Genomic DNA, 20,994 nt, shown 5'->3' on the forward strand with positions numbered 1-20,994 from the left:
CTATATGCGCTACGATTACAGGGTATCATTTTGCATAGTCGCAAGACTTCACTCCGCTGCTGTCAAATCAATGTCGCATAATGTTATCGCAATGTGTGTGGCCCTTGGCCAAATCACAGAAGCCTATGCGAAGAAAGAGCACTTGAATGACAATGAAAATCAGGGTTACCATTTTATAAGATCTCCTCACTATTGAGGGTAACAAAGTAACATTAATAATCTAGCCATTAATTACATTTATTACCTATACGAGAAAGTAAAGCAACATGCGGTTTTATTTTAATTTGTAAAATATTTGTAACAGTTTGTTCCAAGTTTACAACAGTATTGCTGTTTCAGCTGTCACTGTGAAGCTTTGGGAAAATAAATAAATACAAAAAATATTAACATAAATATTTATTTAAGTTTTTATGTTCATTATCATAATATGCCAATTTAAGTTACACTGTGTGACAGTCTTTGATATTAAACAAACTCTTCAGCTTAATAATACCTACCTACAGGGCGTTTTTATAGTTACTCTTGCTGATGAAACAAGAAGGGTTGATTCTACTACTGAAATACAACTACTTTTCTTACAGGACCAATATCAAATTCTCAAAAAAATTCACATCCTCGTGATGGTGATAATTTCTATGGAGAGGTTTTTTTTTTATATTCGGTCTCTTGGGATAAGTTATTCCATTTGAGCAGTAGAATTAATCCTTTTTATTTGATCACATATAAAAATAACACAAGTGTGTGTGTTTAGGAAAACTTCTTCTTTGGTATGGTATCACTACGGAGTTATAATGTCGGCAACTCTGTATCACTGACTTGTAACTTTCAAACAGTATGAATAATAAGGGCACCACATTGGTTTTCTTTCTGAAAAAAGGCTTTCACTTTTAGTACTAACCCTTTAGCACTATTTCATTGAAATAAAAATACAATAAACGCACAGAAGACTGAAATTGAGTCAACTGACGTGACATTTATAATTTGTTGACATTATGACAGTTTGACAAGACTAGGGATTGAAAAAGTTTTAATTGAAAAAGTAAAATGACAATTTATTAAAACGATTCACAAGGATATAATCGATTAAAAATATTTATAAAATGTTCTGATACTTGCCTGTAGCGATTATCCAATCCTGGTTTCTACTGAAAAACTACTTCGTGGCAAGATTTTAATAAAATAATAAAATCTTTATCTTCTCTTTCACAATCTATAAAAGTTCATTTGGTCTATTATTAATGTGCTATTGAATGAGGGTTTTCGCGATTGAAAAATCCGCGAGATGGCAATACGTAGACGCGAGGTCCAAATGCTGCATGATTGGTGGATATCTGTCAATGTCATGTCAAAAATAACCAATCATGCAGCATTCAACTGGCATTGGATTCAACATCGGATTCTGACACTTTTACAGTTATGATACCATGAATATCAGTTTATGGTCCTAATTATTTTTATTTTATTTACGACCTTCGACCAGTTGGACACTTTAGATAGCTTCTTGTAATAGTGTCAATATCTTTTTAGCTTTTAACGCAAATCTAGTCTTCAAAGCAGTTTAATCGATTTATTTTATTTTCAAAATCGATATTTTATTGTCTATGATGGCCGCAGGAACATCACTATACATGGACTCCCAGCAATAAAGTACGGTAATGCCTCGTACAGATTTTATCGGCAAAAATTATGGAACTTGATAGGTTTTAGACCATGCCACGCACCAAAACGTCCGGAAGTTGTAATAGTATTATAGAATAAACGTTAAAAGACTTATTTATTTAATTTTTCAATGCTTAAGTGTCCATTAGAACGAAAGGGTGCTTAATGTATTAAAAAAAATAGAAAATAATTATGATGGGTTAATGTTTTTGGGCGGTTTTTTAGGCGGTTTCTGACAATGTCCTTTCCCACAGACGAATTATACGAAACCTATAACATAATGTCGATTAGAAAACTATATGTCCTAGCATCAACACTTAAAGTACATAAAACCATGACATACAAACCCGACTTGATGACTGGTAGAAGACAAAACAATGTGATACCTATTCCGACTTGTAAAACTGAATTCGCCAGACGGCAATTTTATGTTCAGTCTACTTTTGTATACAATAGATTGCATAAAAGACTTAATATTTATAAATTGCAATACTTTGAATGTAAAAAAATCCTGATAAAGGGACTTGCATCTTTTGGCTACCATGACTTAGAAGACCTTCTTTCAAGGCCTGTACTGTAGGCTTTTATTCGAACTTAACCGTGTCTTGAGTAGTGGTCTTTAAAAACCGATCCCAAGATTAAAATCGTAGGGCTACCCATCGCACACAAACTCACACACACACTCTCTCTCTCTCTCTCTCACACACACACACACACACACACACACACACACACACACACACACACACACACACACACACACACACACACACACACACACACACACATGCACGCACGTACACTTACAAACAGTGAGAATCGACCGTTATTTAAATATTTAAAAATTGTAAGAATTTGCTTCTGTAAAAAAACTTCTACTGAAATCTAAAAAGATGATTTTATTTTGCATACTAGTGTTAAAGATTACCTATGTACTTAAATTATCGTAACCAGTGTAAGAAGAGCGGGGCCTCCTGCCACAGGTATATCCATATACTTACTAGGTAGGCCCCAGCCTCAGATTAATGTAAATACCTGCTTGTAAAAGTAAATAAAAAGATTTTATTTATTTATTTATTTATTATCATATCTGCAGTATCGGCTGACCTATCCCTTATTTTAGGGTAAATTGATTGTGTTCTAGCGTCCTGTGGCAAAATTTAATACAAGCGTGTGTATTTTTATATGCGTCTTGAGCGACCGCTCCTCAAGATATCCTGGATTAAATCCCAGGGCCAAAACTGCAGACAAGATGTATAGCAAAATTCCTTCCCTAACCACTTCAGCACCCCTGACAACCCGCTCCCATAACACGCCCTAACCCCCCCTTTATCACCCCCTAACACCCCATTTATCACCCCCTAACCCCCTTCCCCTCTATAAACTCAACCCCCGCTCCCTCCTATCACTCCCCTAACCCCTCTACCCCCTCTATACCCCCTACCCCTCCTTACCCCCCTAACCCCTCCAACCCCTTGACGTGCCATCAAATATCACCTAATGCTATCATGAGGGGTATAGTACAAGTGGCGCCACTGGCGAGTGACAGGACCTTACTCTACAGTGGCACTAACTGATGAGGGCAAATACGATAGCCCTTATATAAAACACATTATTTTATAGTGAATTTTGTGATAGGTGGGCGTGCCCTAAATATTGTGGCGCGTGCCATCAATGGCACGCGTGCTATTGGTTCGCCATCCCTGCCCTAACCCCTCCAACCCCTAACCCCTCCCCCTACCCCTACCCCCTGTCCCCAGCAGCCGCAGCACGACGCGCTGGACGAGGAGTACCGCATGTTCATCAAGAAGTACAACCACAACCACCGCCCCACCATGCAGAACTTTGGCACTTATGTAAATGGGTTAACATTTGTTTTTCATCGACCCGTCTAAAGCCCGGTCTGTGAGCACGTAGATTTCGTCCAATGACCCCAAGCTACCCATCCTTATCGCTCGCGCGTAATTATATTGCTGTCGCGACTGTGCGACGGGCGCCCGCAATGAGTGTGCGAGCCGGACCAGACTATAGTTTGTCGGTTTTTTTGTCTATTGCATCATATTATGCGCCTTGCGTGGCCGTTCCTCTCTAGAGAGCCTGGATGAGATCCCAGGGCCAAAACTGCATAGAATGATTGCATAGCGCCCTCCCACCTAATTACCTTGGCGTCTATAATCTCCCACCTCCCATAACACGCCCTAACCCCCCTTTATCACCCCCTAACCCCCTTCCCCTCTATAAATAAATAATAAATAAATATCCTTGGACATTTTACACTGCGCTTCTAGTCCCAAACTAAGCAAAGCTTGTACTATGGGTACTAGACAACGGATATAAACATACTTAAATACTTTTTTTTTGTAAATACATACTCATTATACATAGAAAACACCCAGTTCATGCATACAAGTGTTTGTACTGTGCGGGAATCGAACCCGCTACCTCCGGAATAGTAGTCCGTTTCGAACCACTACACCAAACGGCCGACAAATCAAACCGCTCTATAAACTCATAACCCCCTATCTCCCTAACCCCCGCTCCCTCCTATCACTCCCCTAACCCCTCTACCCCCTAACCCCTCTAACCCCCCTATACCCCCTACCCCTCTAACCCCCCTATACCCCCTACCCCTCTAACCCCCCTGTCCCCAGCAGCCGCAGCACGACGCGCTGGACGAGGAGTACCGCATGTTCATCGAGAAGTACAACCACAACCACCGCCCCACCATGCAGAACTTTGGCACTTATGTAAACGGGTTAACATTTGTTTTTCATCGACCCGTCTTAAGCCCGGTCTGTGAGCGCGTAGAATTTTGTCCAATGACCCCAAACTACCCATCCTTATCGCTCGCGCGTAATTATATTGCTGTCGCGACTGTGGGACGGGCGCCCGCAGTGAGTGTGCGAGCGCGACAGCAACATAATTACGCGCGAGCGATAAGAATGGGGTCATTGGACAAAATTCTACGTGCTCTACCAGACTATAATTAAAGCCAGTTTAAACGAACCGCCCTCTCTGTGTCTAGAGAATCTGCATGAGACCTTAGGGCCGACGCTGCATAGCAATCTTCATCCATAATCACCTCAGCATCCCCGTCCCCCTTTACCCCCTACCACCCCCTAACCCCTCTTCCCTATACCCCCTAACCACCTCTTCCCTATCAACCCCTAACCCCTCTACCCCCTAATCCTCCCCCTACCCCCCTCATTCATCATACCTCCCCCCCATACATCCTATCCCCTCTAACCCTCTAAACCCCCTAACCCCTCCCCCTACCCCCTACCCCCTGTCCCCAGCAGCCGCAGCACGACGCGCTGGACGAGGAGTACCGCATGTTCATCGAGAAGTACAACCACAACCACCGCCCCACCATGCAGAACTTTGGCACTTATGTAAATGGGTTAAGATTTGTTTTTCATCGACCCGTCTAAAGCCCGGTCTGCGAGCGCGTAGAATTTTGTCCAATGACCCCAAGCTACCCATCCTTATCGCTCGCGCGTAATTATATTGCTGTCGCGACTGTGCGACGGGCGCCCGCAGTGTGTGAGCGATAAGGATGGGTAGCTTGGGGTCATTGGACAAAATTCTACGTGCTCACAGACCAGACTATTAGTCCATTCGTTTTTTTTTAATAGCGTACAGTTTTGACTGATTAAGGCTGGGTTGAACCATCTAAATTTGACCGTAACTGTAACGATAACCGGTGCTTTTGTATGGAGTTGACAGATTTTTGACTTTGTCAAAGTTAAAGTAAGATGGTGCAACCCAGCCTCAGTTTTGTAACAAAGAGGTTTTCATTAATTTTTTGCAAGTTGCCAGTACTCAACCTTTTATTGACTAAAGACCACTTTGATATATTTTATTTGTCATCAATATTAACTATCCTATGGTACCCAAACTTTTGGATTATGATGCACATTTAGCCGAGTTAGTCTATGTGCTATTCTTATGTAGAGGCTATAACACTATAAATCATCAAATTCCACCCAGTATTATCTTTTTGAAGTAGTAACAAACATACTACTTCCTCACATTGACATAGTGTTGAAAGTTCATAGTTAAATTAATTGAAATCACATTTAATTTGGTGCCATATGTTAGCATAGCGCACTTCGACTTAACATTTTTCCTCTCATCCATACTCCCAGATTTCGGTTTTAGCTTAGTGTTTAACCTCATTCCCACATTACCTTACCTTCCCACTATCCACCCTATTCCCATTCTCCCCAGCGTAACGACAACGAGTTTTGGCACTGGCGTCACGAAGACAACGATACCTATAGCGCACACGACATGCGTCGCGATCGCAGGCAAACCGCGGTATTGCACGTACACGTAAACGTTGTATACTCGACCGTACATGTAACATACGTATACATGAGTAGATTCGACCGTAGACGTTACTATACGCTGTATTTAAGTAGGTTTTATATGACGCGTATACATTACAAACGTTGGATTGAAGTAGAGCGAACGCGGTATTACACCTGTAGGTAACAAACGAATACATAGGTTGTCGAAAGACAATAGGTTGTATTTCAATAGACTCAGCCGTGGTATTACACATACACGTAAAATACGTAGGCACATAATTATGTAGATTGTATTGAGTAGACTCAAACTCAGAATTTCTACGTATACATTAACGTTTATGTATATTTCGTCGCCCTCGCGTGTAAAGTAGATTTCAGCCATGATAATCATTCTAGCATAGAGTAGATAGGTTTCTTTAAGTAGGTAATTGAAGGTCTTTGCTGTGTCACATTAGAGCAGTGCTGCAATGAACGTCGCTGTGTAGTGACGAGCAGTACCATGACGTTCAAATGAGGCCAGCCTAAAGGCTTCCACAGACCAAAACGCGGGTCAGAAGCAGCGCGGCAGTACACTGAAGGCAGCGGCAGTTGCAACGCGGGCGGTTGTAAAAAATACAATATTCGTAAACCGCTTTCAACGCGTTGCGCTGCACTGCTACCGCCCTGCGTCCGGTGTGTCATGCTAATATGGCCGCCATAGTAATACAACAGCGCGGGCCCGAGTTCGCGCCGCTTCTGTCCCGCTTCCGCGCCGCCTCGTTTGTCTTTCGGCAGTTGCAGTGCGGAGCGGTTGGAGCGCGGGCCCGCGTTCAAATTTGGTGTGACACACTTCAAAGAGTTTCTTGTATTACAACTTGCGCGGGCCCGCATTCATACTGCGCTGCTACTGCTCCGCGTTTGGTCTACCGAAGCCTTAAAATGTAATAAGTCATTGGAACTTAAGACGTAGCGTGGGCAGGCCTCCTACTAGGTGGACCGACGATCTGGTAAAGGTCGTGGGAAGAGCCTGGATGCGGGCAGCGCAGGACCGTTCATTGTGGAAAACCTTGGGGGAGGCCTTTGTCCAACAGTGGACGTCATTTGGCTGAAACGACGACGACGACATTGGAACTTGTTTCTCATAGCACTGAAATCTATTTCAGCACCCAATGCAGGCCGAGAGCGTAAGCCTGGAGGCCTTACGGCGGGCCGCCGGCGGGCCCTCCGACGCAGAACGTCGGGAGGCCGAGCGCCGTCGTGCCACACTCAATAATGCCTTCCGTACGGCCCCATTCCAGCATCTAAGGGAGATCACGCAGCCTAAGGTATGTCTGGGTATAGACTCTAGCTAAAGCCCGGTCTGTGAGCACGTAGAATTTTGTCCAATGACCCCAAGCTACTAGAGATGAGACGTATTTACTAGAACAGATCCACACACTAGGTATTTTACAGTACTAGGCGGCACCTATTCCATTTTTTAAAATACTTGATCCACCTAGTATTTTATAAATTACACGATTTCCGACCCTACCCTGAAAGTAATAGAGGTTATTATTGCGTAATCCGTAGTCGTGTATTACGCGCACCTAGTATTTCTCGCTAAGCTTATGTGCGAACGTAAGAGATTCACTCCGTCTCTGTCTGACCAAACAAATTTGAGCGCGACGAAGCAAACGCACACAAACGTAGTCAAACCATATTCATGTAAATAAGAAAAAAATATGTAAATATTTTTATGAAATTGATATCTTTTAAATACGCCAACTTTTAAGTTGACAGCCAAAGCCTGTTGAAGTATGAAGGGAGGAATTATTATTCAATTTCAAATTGCATTATTCATACTACGGTTGTATCTTTTCAAAGAAAAATTATTTTAAAGTCATATTACTTGGATTAGTCCGCACTAGTCGCGTCAAGTATGCTAAATTACTACGTACTAGGTGGAACAGGTATTTGGATCGAGTATTAATAAATACTTGGAATAGGTGCACCTAGTATCAAATTTACCTAGTATAACCCATCTCTACAAGCTACCCACCTCTATCGCTCGCGCGTTATATTGCTGCCGCGACTGTGCGACGGGCGCCCGCAGTGAGTGTGCGAGCGCGACAGCAACATAATTACGTGCGAGCGATAAGGATGGGTAGCTTGGGATCATTAGACAAAATTCTACGTGCTCGCAGACCAGTTACGGGACTGTTCCAGCGTTGCCAGACGTCCCGATTTTGGCGGGACGTCCCGATTTTTAAATCAAATTTAAATGTCCCGCGCGGGACAGGCTCGGTCCCGCTTTTCGGAGAGAGACACTCACTTCACCAGACTATTGTTTTAAAAGCCACATTATTCTAAAGAATAAAACTTTTTTAATTTTTTTCTTTTTTTATTCTAAAGACGAATTTAACGATAGAGTAAATCTGATTTAAAATATATTTTTTTTGTTATAATACATTTTCTATGGCTACTTTTGCTATCTATTGTCACGTAAACGTAATTTTAAGTCAAATAAAAAGATAAATATTTGAAAACCTTTGATTATATACGTTTTTTTACTATGTCCCGCTTCTAACAGAAGAATCCCGCTTTTTTCACTCAAAAAGTACCAAAGTCCCGACTTGGCGAAAAAAAAAACTGGCAACGCTGGACTGTTCCCACCGCTGCAACTCCTGTGTAGCCAAGATCTAGCTTGACCGTCAATAAAACCCAACCAGCAAAGGTCAAGTTTGTCCCGGGGGAAAGTTACTGTCATTGGACCCACAACGAATTTAATTCGGAGGAGTTCGATATGAAGATTCGACTTCCATCTAGTGCAAAGCGGATGACAGGTGACAAATAAAGGCTTAAGTAATCTGAGTAAACTCTAGCTAGATCAAGACCTAACAAGACACCCCAGTGGAAGGGTTCATCATCATTCGCCAATTGACGACTGCTGGACAGAGACATACCCCTAGGGATTTCCACAATATCCGGGCTTTCTTACGCCGAACGCCTCATCCTTTCAGCACTTGCAAGAGATTACACAGCCAAAAGTATACTAGGGCACTATTTAAGTTGTGAGCCTCGACAACATAACGTGTTGTTAGACGACATCTGATACTTTTAATGAAAAGTTTGACATTTTTGACTACAACCTTATTCGAAACTTTTTATCATTTGAGCACGTTTTTTATAATTAACATTGAATTGAAAATTATCTTGACTACAAAAATATGGAATTGACTTGCGGAGATTTTCGCGCGAAGATTTATTATGACTTTCGACGTGTTTAATCAATACAAAACTGAAGCGGTCAGCTAAGTTTCACTTTTGGTGATAAAGATCTGTCCTTTACAATTGTAAAACGCTAGTTTAAGAAGTATAATATTGTATGTCATTGGCTCACCAGTGAACTTTGCGAAAGTCGTCCAAAATGACTAATATTGGCGGAAAACATTGATGTTGTCAGAAAAATGGAAGAGCAACCTCGTCATGTGATATATCGTAGGATTGAGATAATCCTAGGCATTAATTCCACTAGCAGTAATAAAATATTGTATGACCATATTATAGTTAATACGTTTTTTTCTCGCTTGATGTCACAAAAATTTTCAAACGCTCAATAGGACGCTTGTGTCGTTTAGTCCTTGGAAATGTTTGATAAATACGTTTAAAAAGCTTTAAAAGCCGTTTTTAAAATTGTGACAGTTGACGAATTAAGGATCTATGCATAATGATCCTGAAAATAAACAGCTATCGACTATGGAGGTGTTTTAAGATGAACCAATTCCAACAAAAGTCCCATGCGCTCGGAACACTTTGAAACTTACGGTCGCCTATTTTTCCGAAATATCCGATTATATGACAGAAACGTCACTAGAGAAATTTAGAATGGTTAATTATTAATAGTAAACAGCCACTTTTTTTCCAAAAGTCTTCAGTTTAATAAGGGAAACTGACCAGCATAGTCGAATCGCCATTCGTGACGAAAATGTGAGCTTTTACACGTCTCGTCAAACAACTGACTATTTGAACACTCAAAATATGAAATAAACAGGTCTAACGCTACAAAATTCTTGCTTGGAATCTAAACACTTCTTTTGGTACCCATATATCAAAATTAAATGCGTGAACAGCGATTTCTGTAGCCAGAAGCAACTGTCGGTGCGGTCAAAAACCATGGTTTGGAGATGCCTCAAGCTGAGTGGAAAAAATGCTATAAAAAGTGTTTCGGACATATTAAAAAGTACATAAATCATGAAAGACAATACCAATAAACGCAATCAATACCATTTTAATAATAAACTACTTTGTTTTCATAGTTAGGCTCACAACTTAAATAGTGTCCCACGTATCTGGATCTGGATTCTAACTAGACCAAGATTTAATAAGACTTCACCCTAGTGGAGGAGTTCATCATCGTTTCAATCAAATGAAGACTGCTGGAATTTTGTCCAGCTAGCAACCTCTCCCAGAGATTTCCTCAACGACCGATCCTGACCGGTCCTGCCTCCTTGCACCAGCAAGAGATCAAGTAGCCCAAAGTATGTCTGGATCTAGACTCTAGCTATAGACTAAGCCGCCGGCGGGCCCGCCGACGCAGAACGCCGGGAATCACTCTCAACAACGCCTTCCGTACGGCCCCATTCCAGCATCTAAGGGAAATCACGCACCCTAAGGTATGTCTGGAAGTTTCCCTGCGTGGTCGAATCAGAGGGTGTAGTGTGAGTTAACATCAAACGTATTCGATATCGAGTGCGTAAAAAAAAAATATGAAAATTTTAGTTCTTGAAAAGATCCGCTAGGGGCGCTGTACAATCCGTTATACATTTAATGTAATTTTTTTACATAGTCGATATCCATTACGTTTGATGTAAACTCACACTAAGCCCCCTGAAGTGAGGAAAACCAAATTAACTGACACCGACATAGTCCGCAGAGTTGCTAAACTTAACGAAGCAGTGGGTGGAGCACATAGCTCGTAAAACTGATGACCGTTTATATTAGATCTAGTATTGCCAGGACTCCTACTCATGGATCTATGATCTGGCCGCGCAGCAAGGTAAGCAGATTGTTGTAAAAATCCATGGGGGAGACATTATTCCAGAATTAAACGACATTAGGTTGAAACGGAAAGTCCCTGAAGTTTAGGGACAAAATCCTAGCCTAAAGTGATAAATGATCCCGTTTGAAATCCAAAGTGTCCTTTTACACCTTCTTTAAATTGCCTAATAAAGACTAAACTTCTTCCTTACAGTACGAGATCAAAGACAAGCTAGAGGAGATCTTTAACTCTATATCGGAGGAGCCTTTACTACCAGCCTCGGGGTCGTGCTCGCCCGGCGGACAGACCAAGTCCTACCAGCAACACGTGCCGGCTTACACCAAGTATTTTCCGGAGCTGTTCTTGTACTAGGTACGTGATTTGGAACAGTATTTAATTTTGTATTTCATTTCACACTTTTGAGGAAAGTTATAAATTAGGCCGTCACGTGCTGCCGAAAAGCTTTGGCAACACGTGCCGGCCACCAAGTATTTCCCGGAACTGTTCCTGTATTAAAGAAATTCCTCAAGATATTAAAGAACTGTCCTTTAATCAGTTTAAGACCACATTGCAAAAGTGGCTTGTCGCGTTATTCTATTCTCTCCAAGAATTTTTAAGCTATAGTAGGGAATAATCAGCAAAAAGTAATACCGTAATAATTATATGTAATATCAATATTTCCTCGATATATTTGCATGCTATTGTTGATGGATAGGTGATCGATCATATTTTGTTATTTTCGACCTTCTGTACACCCTATTCAAAGACAAATAAATATTTCTTTCTTTCTTTCTTATTAGGCACGTGATTTGGAACAGTATTTAATTTTGTATTTCATTTCACACTTGGGGAAAGTTTAAATTAGGCCGTCACGTGCTGCAAAAACCAAGTCCTACCAGCAACACGTGCCGGCTTACACCAAGTATTTTCCGGAACTGTTCTTGTACTAGGTACGTGATTGATTTGGAACCATAGAGATATAGAGAGATGCCAACTAATGCGCTGAGTTCGAAACTCAGTGTCGCATCAAAAATTCACACACACAAAGTAATCAAAATATGTGCTCATTATCCACTGCGGTATCAGTACTCAACGTTCGAATAACAACTGTCTACAGTATTTTTGCGCATGGGTTATGCATAGCTTATATTTATTGCTTTATAACCTAGAAACAAGAATAACAACAAAAAATTGTTCTGAATTTGCTTGCATGTGTAAAAAATAGAAAAATTAATATCAATGAATGTATGAAACATGAAAATAGAGATTATTTAATTTGTTGCCAAATATATTTTTTTCTTTCTTTCTTTCATTCTTTCTAATTATTAAAACATACCAAACATCCATTTAAGATTCATTCTCACAAGAGAAAATTTAAAATAGAGTCAAAATATTTATTGAAAATGAAAAGTTATAATTTCCTGTCATGTTCCATAGAAGATTTTTCTCATAAAAATGTAACCCTATCGTGCTTTCAGTATACTGGCCTTGGTAACGTCGTCTCTCAAATCGCACTATATTTTGATGAAAGCGTGCCCCTTGTTCTTGCGAATAAGCCCCCATAATTATCTATAAATAATATCCCAATGAGAATGTGACGTGCATCTTTAGAGACATTCTGCTATGAAGATGGAAAATTCAAATCGCTATAACTTCTTAAAAAGCAAATATTTTCGATTTGTAATCGCACTTTTATATAAATTTGCTTATATAATCAGAATATAATAAGTAAAATCCATGCGCGAAAAAAAAAATATTTTTGTTGACCGGTGTAATCTTTAGTATTGCTTGCGTAGTACTACGCAAGCAATGTCATCATTGCTGTCACGAGTGTGTTGTTTTTGGGCATATTGCTGCGACACCGGTCCCGCCGCCTTGTCACATCTCCCTTTAGTTTCTGTGATCTGTGGGTTGGTGATGGCAACACAGTAGCTTCTTGTAACAATCAGCCCTGTGGATCGGTGCTCGACTCTTGAGACAAGCTAAATTACACCATATTGTTGACGACGTTGAGCATATATTTTTTTAAATTCCTTCATGAAGAAAACCTTCTGTTCGTAGTACTTATTATTATTCTGTGGCAGCCTTAGTATGCGTTACTATTGTTAAATATAAAATACTCCTATTTGTTTCAGACGTTGAAGTATGAAGGAGGATCACGAGCGTACTCGAGTAATAATGCTTCCACAGCTTACTGCCATTAAGCATTAGGCATAACGCTTAGCCCATTGCCAGGTAATGCACATGACAGTTATTTACTGTAATGGACACCCTAGTCAATTGACATACTTTTTATGAGCTGTCAAAACGCAACTACCATAGATTTTGTGTCAAAGGGGGCTATGACGTCATCAGATCACGAACAATTCGCAGTCCATTTAACATTTTAACGCGGCCACTTCAAGGCATGAGTGAAGGGACTCGCATACTTATCTATTGATGAGTTTGTTATATTCAGTGAGTGAATGTTAATGCCATAATGGATGAGTAGTTGAGTTGAGTTCTAATCCGAAAGTTCGGGGTCCAATTAGACAACAAGACATGCAAATAAAAAGAACTTTTGACTAAAGCCCGCTCGCACACTCACTGCGGGCGCCCGTCGCACAGTCGCGACAGCAATATAATTACGCGCGAGCGATAAGGATGGGTAGCTTGGGGTCATTGGACCAAATTCTACGTGCTCGCAGACCAGACTATAGTTGTTAAAACCCACACCGACAGATATCGATATAAATACCCACCATCGAAGTCAGACAAATAGCACCTTTATGATGGTTCAATGGACTAAGCGTTTTGTGTTGATTTTCGATTGTTTTGTTTTGACTAATTTAAATTTATAACTAAAATAATATATTATGTTAAACAAACTTTATGATTGAAGTTACTTTGTTAATATTAATATTTATTGAAATTGAAATAATCACAGTTGAGCATGCTTCTAGACAATGTAATATTCTTTATAGTGTATGCATACGTCTATTGTTTTGAACGTAACTTGGACTAACGAAGCGATTACGATCTTGAAGTCTACACTTCTTCAGGCGCTTTTTAATTCTTTTATCGAAACTAATACACAAAATAGTGTAAATTATTACATTCCTGTCGCTTTTGACATTACTTGTATTTTTATTTAAATTTGATTTAATGAAAAGATTTGATTTATTTGGTTAAAAGACTCAAATTCCAAAAAGAATTGAAACAATGCTTTTTTGTCAATCATAATCTAAAAAACCTAAAAAAAAACGACTAGAATCTCATATTATTGTATTTTAATATACTATAATATTACTCGACAATACCTTCGTTCTTAAATTCACGAATATAAATAAATAAATATTACTTACATCAAGATTCAAGATACATATTCGTGTATTTATACATAACCTCACATAATCTGTTTAGATTTAATTGCGTAATATCTACCTATAAATATAATACATTTTTAATCAATACACCTTTCCAAATAATACCTATTATAGCAATTTTATTAACTGCATCAATCATGCACAATTTATAAGTAGTTTCAACTCACAGTGTATAATAACGTGTATACAATTTCTGATGATATACTAGGTGACTCAATATACAGGTTGATTTGAAACAATGTTGTCCAGAATCGCCCTGTATACTCATACTCACTTTGTATACAGCCAAAACAATAGTAAACCGCTGACTGCCCTTGTAATCAAATATAGACCCTCTGTGTTCAGTGTTTTATAACTTATTGCCTTGCATTAGAGTTCAATATCCTTAACTGACATGAACATGACATAATATTTACCCAATTGATTCTCGACGTTGTACCTTTGGTATACGATTCAAAATCAATTGAGGAGATATCTTTTGTGGTAGTTAGATGACTGTAGTACTGTACCATTATAAAATTATACAAAATGTTATTATAACCACAGTTGCTAAATCGTAGTTTAGAAATAGCCGTCAATATGTAGAGGAATCACCCGTAGTTAAGCATTTAACAGTTATTTTATATAACTTGAAACATTTATGTTATGTATTTTAGTTATTATTTACATTTTAATATCCTGTAATCCGATCGATTGTTTTTTATTGAATTATAAAATATAAAATATCATGTATTTATTATACCTATATCTGTTTGCTCTTAAAATAATATAATAATAACTTTCAATGCATTCAATTTTAACATCATAATAACAAGTACAAACCTGTATTTACTGTAATATGCGAAATACTTTTATGTATACAGCTTGACTAATAGACACTAAACCCAACTGTCTTACGCCCGTATTCACAAACGATGCTTGCTTAAGTGAAGCAGCAAATTGAACGCACAGCGTTGAATAGAGCACTGCTATTGGTTCGTGTGTCACCCTGTGCGTCCACGCGCACTGTGAGACCTCATAGTTATGTTTGTGAATATGGGCGTTAGACAGCATGGGGACCGTTCCTCGAATCTTAACCGATTGAGTCCCAGACGGCATTAATTAATGTCATAACAATTGATTATCTATTGTGTCTAGATTCGCGGAGCTTGAAGGATTAAATCGGCAATCAGACTCCAATCCGTTGGGTATTTTCGCCTTATTATTAATTAAATTATACCATTTAATTATATTAATCAATTAATATTACCGTTGTGATTAATTTCCGCACTGTCTGTATACAGAGAAGTATTTGTGTTTACTTATTACAAATTATAGATTTCAACTCATAAAATAATCATGATATTATCGGTTTAAAATATAGCAGGGATATTAATAATTTAATGCATATTTTTCACGTAAAATAAGAACATAATAATACCAAATCTTTTTCGATATATTAACTCAAATATTTTAAATTAATGTTATTCAAATTGGCAATATTTATTAAAAGAGCTGTGAAAAAAATAAATTAATATATTTAGTCTTCTTTGGAATTGATAAAAAACTATTTTAATAATCTTGTCAAAAGTTTGATTGGTTTATTTTTACAATAATTCGATGTAGTATTGTAGTTTAATTATAGCTTAAAGAAAATGTAACGAAGGACTTGGTTGGTGTGAGGTGTCATAGTTAATGTTGGGTCAATTCTGAAATGTACAATAGCCTACTTTTTTGTTAGATAGCGTTATCTGTCTGATAACTATCTGTAACTTTAGCAGGAACTAGTGGACGATGAAATAAAAGTTACGGGTTTGTCGCAGAATGTCGCACTTTTCACAAAAGTTTGTTTCTATACAATTAGTATGGGAAAGCGCGCATTTTGCGAAGTGCACATTCTGCGTCAGTCCCGTTCACACGTTGGATGCTGCGTGGCTCTGAAATAGATTTTTATATTAACTAGTTTCATGGCAGTCAGACTTAAAAACTGATAGAGGTCACCACTGTCTGCGGGTTTAGCCTAGAGTTAGGCTTTAATAGCTTGTGTTTTTTGATTGTGTTATATTGACATTTCATTAATTGACCCAAGTAATTCAGGTTTCAGGATTGGAGTGGTGGTAGGTTTAAGATATGCAGACAAAGAATGAGTGAGCCAATTTTATTTAAATTTTCTTGATTTCATAAAGTATGTGTAAATAAAACTGTTATCTGCCGAATGGAATCAGGAACCTACTTTGACAAAAAGTAAAAGTTACTCTATGGCACAGGATTCCGAGTGAAGCACGCTTCCACTTTTGGCCATTGCCGTATCTTCAGGGGGGGTTCTTTTTCAGGGAGGGGGGGGGGGGTGAGATTAGTATCGTAGCTCATGAGTTAGTACTATCAACTATCATCTTCAAATCAGTAGTTTTGTATCTAAAGTCTATTCGCCGAGAGTTGATAAAAAAATTTAAATATTAGAGGTTCTAAACTCATTATAAATTGCGGCCCGCTAATTATTTTTGTCGATATAATGAAAAAGTTGGTAGATTATCATTATTATCTCTTTTAAATTTACGGGAATTATTCCGGTTAGGGCATACGTGGGGATACGGATCAAACACGTGGCGTCCATGTGTTGGATAAAAAGTATTTCATTATTATCAAGTGGCTTATAGTGTATTCCAATGTTGGGCAAAGCCCTACCCACTGTCATACCATTCATTTCGGTCTTATGTAAAATAAATCTATTCCGTTTCACACATTGCGGCCCGCCGGCCGGGGCGCTTGACGACAGCTGCGTGGCTCGTACCATGGTACTCAGTGCGCGTTGTGACAAACGACGCCCGCCATACAGAATGCGATAATTAAGCGACAATCGCTATTGCAAGACATTTCATAATATTTATCAACTCTCGGCGAACAGACTTTACTTTGCTCAAAATTGTTAAAAAACTCATTCTTTGTCTGTCAGGTAGAATGGTACCCAAATGTATTTTTTCATACTATCCGTTGTGTAGTCTTGTTATGTACTTAACGTTATGCGATACGATCGTATTTAGGTTGTGTCTACGCTAATATATGTGGTTTGGACGAATCTTTGTTTTATTCTACCCTTTTTTTATTCCAAATCCTAAAATTTTATGAATATGTATATCCGCCTTCGTTTAAATAGAGTCGTGTGCTCCGTTCCTTCTATTCTATATTATTAAAGCCAACACACTCTTACAACACACAAATACACACACCACACACACATACACACACCACACACATACACACATCACACACATACATACAGCACGCCTAAAGTAGTATGTTTATGGAATATTTTTACGGAAGTGGGCGTTAGTAGTCGCACCACAGTTCTCTGAAACTATTGCGGCTATTATCGTACACGCTTTTTCATGTACAAATTTTCTTGCTTCCAATAAATAAAATTTGAATTTTGAATTCTACCCTTTTTTTATTCTAAATCCTAAAATTTTATGAATATGTATATCCGCCTTCGTTTAAATAGAGTCGTGTGCTCCTGCAGGGGAGACTAACGACCGTATTCACAAACATTACTAATAAATAAATAAATATTCTTGGACATTTTACACTGCGCCTTCTAGTCCCAAACTAAGCATAGCTTGTACTATGGGTACTAGACAATGGTCTGAGGTCTTACAGTGCGCGTGGACGCACAGGGTCACACACGAACTAATTACAGAGCTCTATTCAACGCTGTGCGATTTGCTGCTTCCCTTAAGCAAGTATCGTTTGTGAATACGGGCATTAATGACTTGAAATTGATGAGATCATCAGGTGAGATACAGGCCAAGAGATTCCTCGTTGTGGATAAAAAAAAATATTGAACTGTACAACTCGATCGAGCTAACTGCGCATCTCGCTGGAATGCGACTCTCCCTCGCACTCACCTGCACATCCCCGCGTTCGCCCCATCAGTACCAATGCGTCGATGTGACGTCACGGCTGCCAGGTGCGCAGTGTGGGTGACGTTAACTCTCGATCGGATTGTATGCATCTATGGTGCAAAATTTACGTAGTAGACTAGAATGTATAGTTCCAAAATACTGGACTGTCCTATCGATGACATTGACAGTGGGGCGCCACCGTCAACACCGGATCGCTGGTTCCGATTTTTGCCATGTTGGAAACCATATAGTTGAACGATGGTAGCGCCCCCCTGTCATTGAGTTTGGTGGGACAGTTCAGCGTGGGTCATCTATAGATGGTGGTAGTGTACGTAGTCTAGAATTGTCCTGTTTCCCTAGACAAGTTTCATTTCAGTTCAGTGGATTTCGAAATCGCTTCACCGAGCGAAGTAACTACATACAAAAAAAACGTCGGATCTAAGCCATTTTGGAATTACAACTGTCACGTTTTGTAACTTGTCTAGGGAGGCTGTTGATCGTATTAGGTAGTGACAGGGTTGTTATTCAATGATACAACTATTTAAACAACAATATTTTATTTAAAATAACATTTGACCTATCTATAAATTACATAAACTTTTTGGTTTGGAACTAAATGGACGTTAACGGAGTAAACGCTGGGAATGGTTGACCCAAGTAGCTACAGTTACAGTTAAATGACAATAAGATTTCTATGCCACAGACACGTGTCAAGATGTGTACACATAATTATATGTAACAAATGTTTTGCAAAATTTGACCCCACACATACATTTTGGAAACACACTTCATTGAATAACAGTTTTCACCCTTTCATCATCATCATTTCAGCCATAGGACGTCCACTGCTGAACATAGGCCTCCCCCAATGACTTCCACATCGCACGGTTGGTAGCGGCCTGCATCCAGCGCCTTCCTGCTACCTTTATCAGATCGTCGGTCCCACCCTTTCACCCTTTGGTTTCTCAAAAATCTGCCATACAAATTAGAAATGCGTAACATTTGCACAAATGTTTGCAAATGACCTCGTTCATCTTTACAAACATATAAATACGTGTCTGTGACCGGCAATACTTAGTAACACCTTAACATGGTGTTTTATAACTGTTGAAGTACTATACTCACTATGAGCTTTCGTATTGCAAAGCTTTGCTATGGTCATACCTGTGATAACTTAATTATTATTTTATTTTCTTTTGTAAAAGCTGTAACAACAATTCCTAATAACAGGAACAATATTTTGAGAATAAAGTGTATTTAATTATTACAGTAAATACAATGTCCAATCTACACAAAAATCGCTTTCAAAAAGTTAACTTTATACATTTTTATAATACAAAATACGTTCATTTAGTTAAAATTGTTTTAATGATGGCTATTCTGTTATATAAACTAAAAATCTGTATATTTCTTACTCTCTTTTGTAACACATAAACACATTACAACACATACAACCACATATTGAGAATAAATATGTATGACATTATACTTAATGGCAGTTAAGGTGTGTATTATGTATAAATAACATCTATAGGTTTACACAAGACAAATATACAATGTGTTACCATTTATAATGTTAAAATATTACTCTGCAAAGAATTGCCACCATATTTAAAATTCAGACACTTTTATTATACATTTATACATAATTTGTATACAAATGCTACAATGCCTGCACCTGTATTCTCGAATATACAATCTGAGCCGGTTATATACAACTATATACAGATCTGTGGGACGTTTTGTTGTTGACAGTCTTTAGTTTCTGACTACGGGATGGCAACGTGATTTCATTTTATACTGGTCAGAGGTGGAATTGTGTAAAGCAATCGTAATCATTTGACAGTTCATAACGTACGATAAAGTCAGTTAAACAAAGCGTTTGACAGAATAATCGTACGTTATGAACTGTCAAATGATAACGATTGCTTTACACAATTCCACCTCTGATACGATTCTAGCACGTAACTGAGTCAATGCCCGAGGTACGGGAGGGTTGGAAATGACGTGACAAAGCATTCTGAAGTCTCGCTAGTGACCGACCGAATATTCGTTTTCGTTTTCGGCCGAAAATGAGACTGCAGCCGAAGCTTCGTTTTCGTTTTCGGCTGAAAATCCATATTCGGTCGGACACTAAGTCTCGCTGACGTTTGACGCCTGGCTAGCTACCACCATCTTACCTAAGTCTGTCGCCATAACAACAATGTTAACAGCATTGTTGTGTTCCGGCAGTTAGAGGTAAGATAGCCAGTTCCTCCGTGGTTGAGGATGCGGGTGAAGCTCGCTTCCACCTTCGGCCTGATCATCACTTACCATCAGGTGAGATACAGGCCAAGAGCTTCCTCGTTGTGGATTAAAAAAGAAAGTCACAAAAACACCCTCCCACACCGCTCCCATCCTCAGGCACTAACTTAAAATTATGCACTAGACTAGTAGATTTATACACTTTCTTCTTTCTTAACGGGCAAAAACATACGAGTAACAAGTATTGTAAAGAACTTTGATTTTGTAGTTTTAAGACTGAATTGAATTTTAAAAACTTCATAGTTAATTAAGGTTGGGTTGCATCATCTTAACCTTAACTATAACCTGTGTTTTTGTATGGAGTTTGAAGACTTAAGTACTTTACAACACCACGCTTATGGATCAGCAGATATGCGTTTCCAAAAACATTTAAACATCTTTCAATAATTTATCAATTTCATCCACTCAAACTATTTAAACCCTATTTTATATGCTTGATTCAACCCAGAGTTGATAATAAACATTTATAATCCATAGGC

General features: G+C 38.8%; 1 protein-coding gene across 1 annotated transcript in view; it reads left to right on the forward strand.

Annotated features, from left to right (window-relative positions):
* The window catches only part of LOC135083013 (protein EFR3 homolog cmp44E), a 45,669-nt gene extending 32,399 nt beyond the window's left edge, over window positions 1-13,270 (forward strand). The window contains exons 18-23 of the mRNA XM_063977776.1: window positions 3,420-3,515; window positions 4,311-4,406; window positions 4,956-5,051; window positions 7,115-7,276; window positions 11,182-11,340; window positions 13,104-13,270. Coding sequence (XP_063833846.1) covers window positions 3,420-3,515; window positions 4,311-4,406; window positions 4,956-5,051; window positions 7,115-7,276; window positions 11,182-11,340 — 609 coding nt within the window. The 3' untranslated portion in view covers window positions 13,104-13,270. The remainder of the gene's footprint in view (window positions 1-3,419; window positions 3,516-4,310; window positions 4,407-4,955; window positions 5,052-7,114; window positions 7,277-11,181; window positions 11,341-13,103) is intronic.
* The last annotated feature ends 7,724 nt before the right edge of the window (window positions 13,271-20,994 follow it).

The sequence above is a fragment of the Ostrinia nubilalis genome, chromosome 22 (genome assembly GCF_963855985.1).
Source record: "Ostrinia nubilalis chromosome 22, ilOstNubi1.1, whole genome shotgun sequence".
NCBI classification, from domain to species: Eukaryota; Metazoa; Arthropoda; class Insecta; order Lepidoptera; family Crambidae; genus Ostrinia; species Ostrinia nubilalis.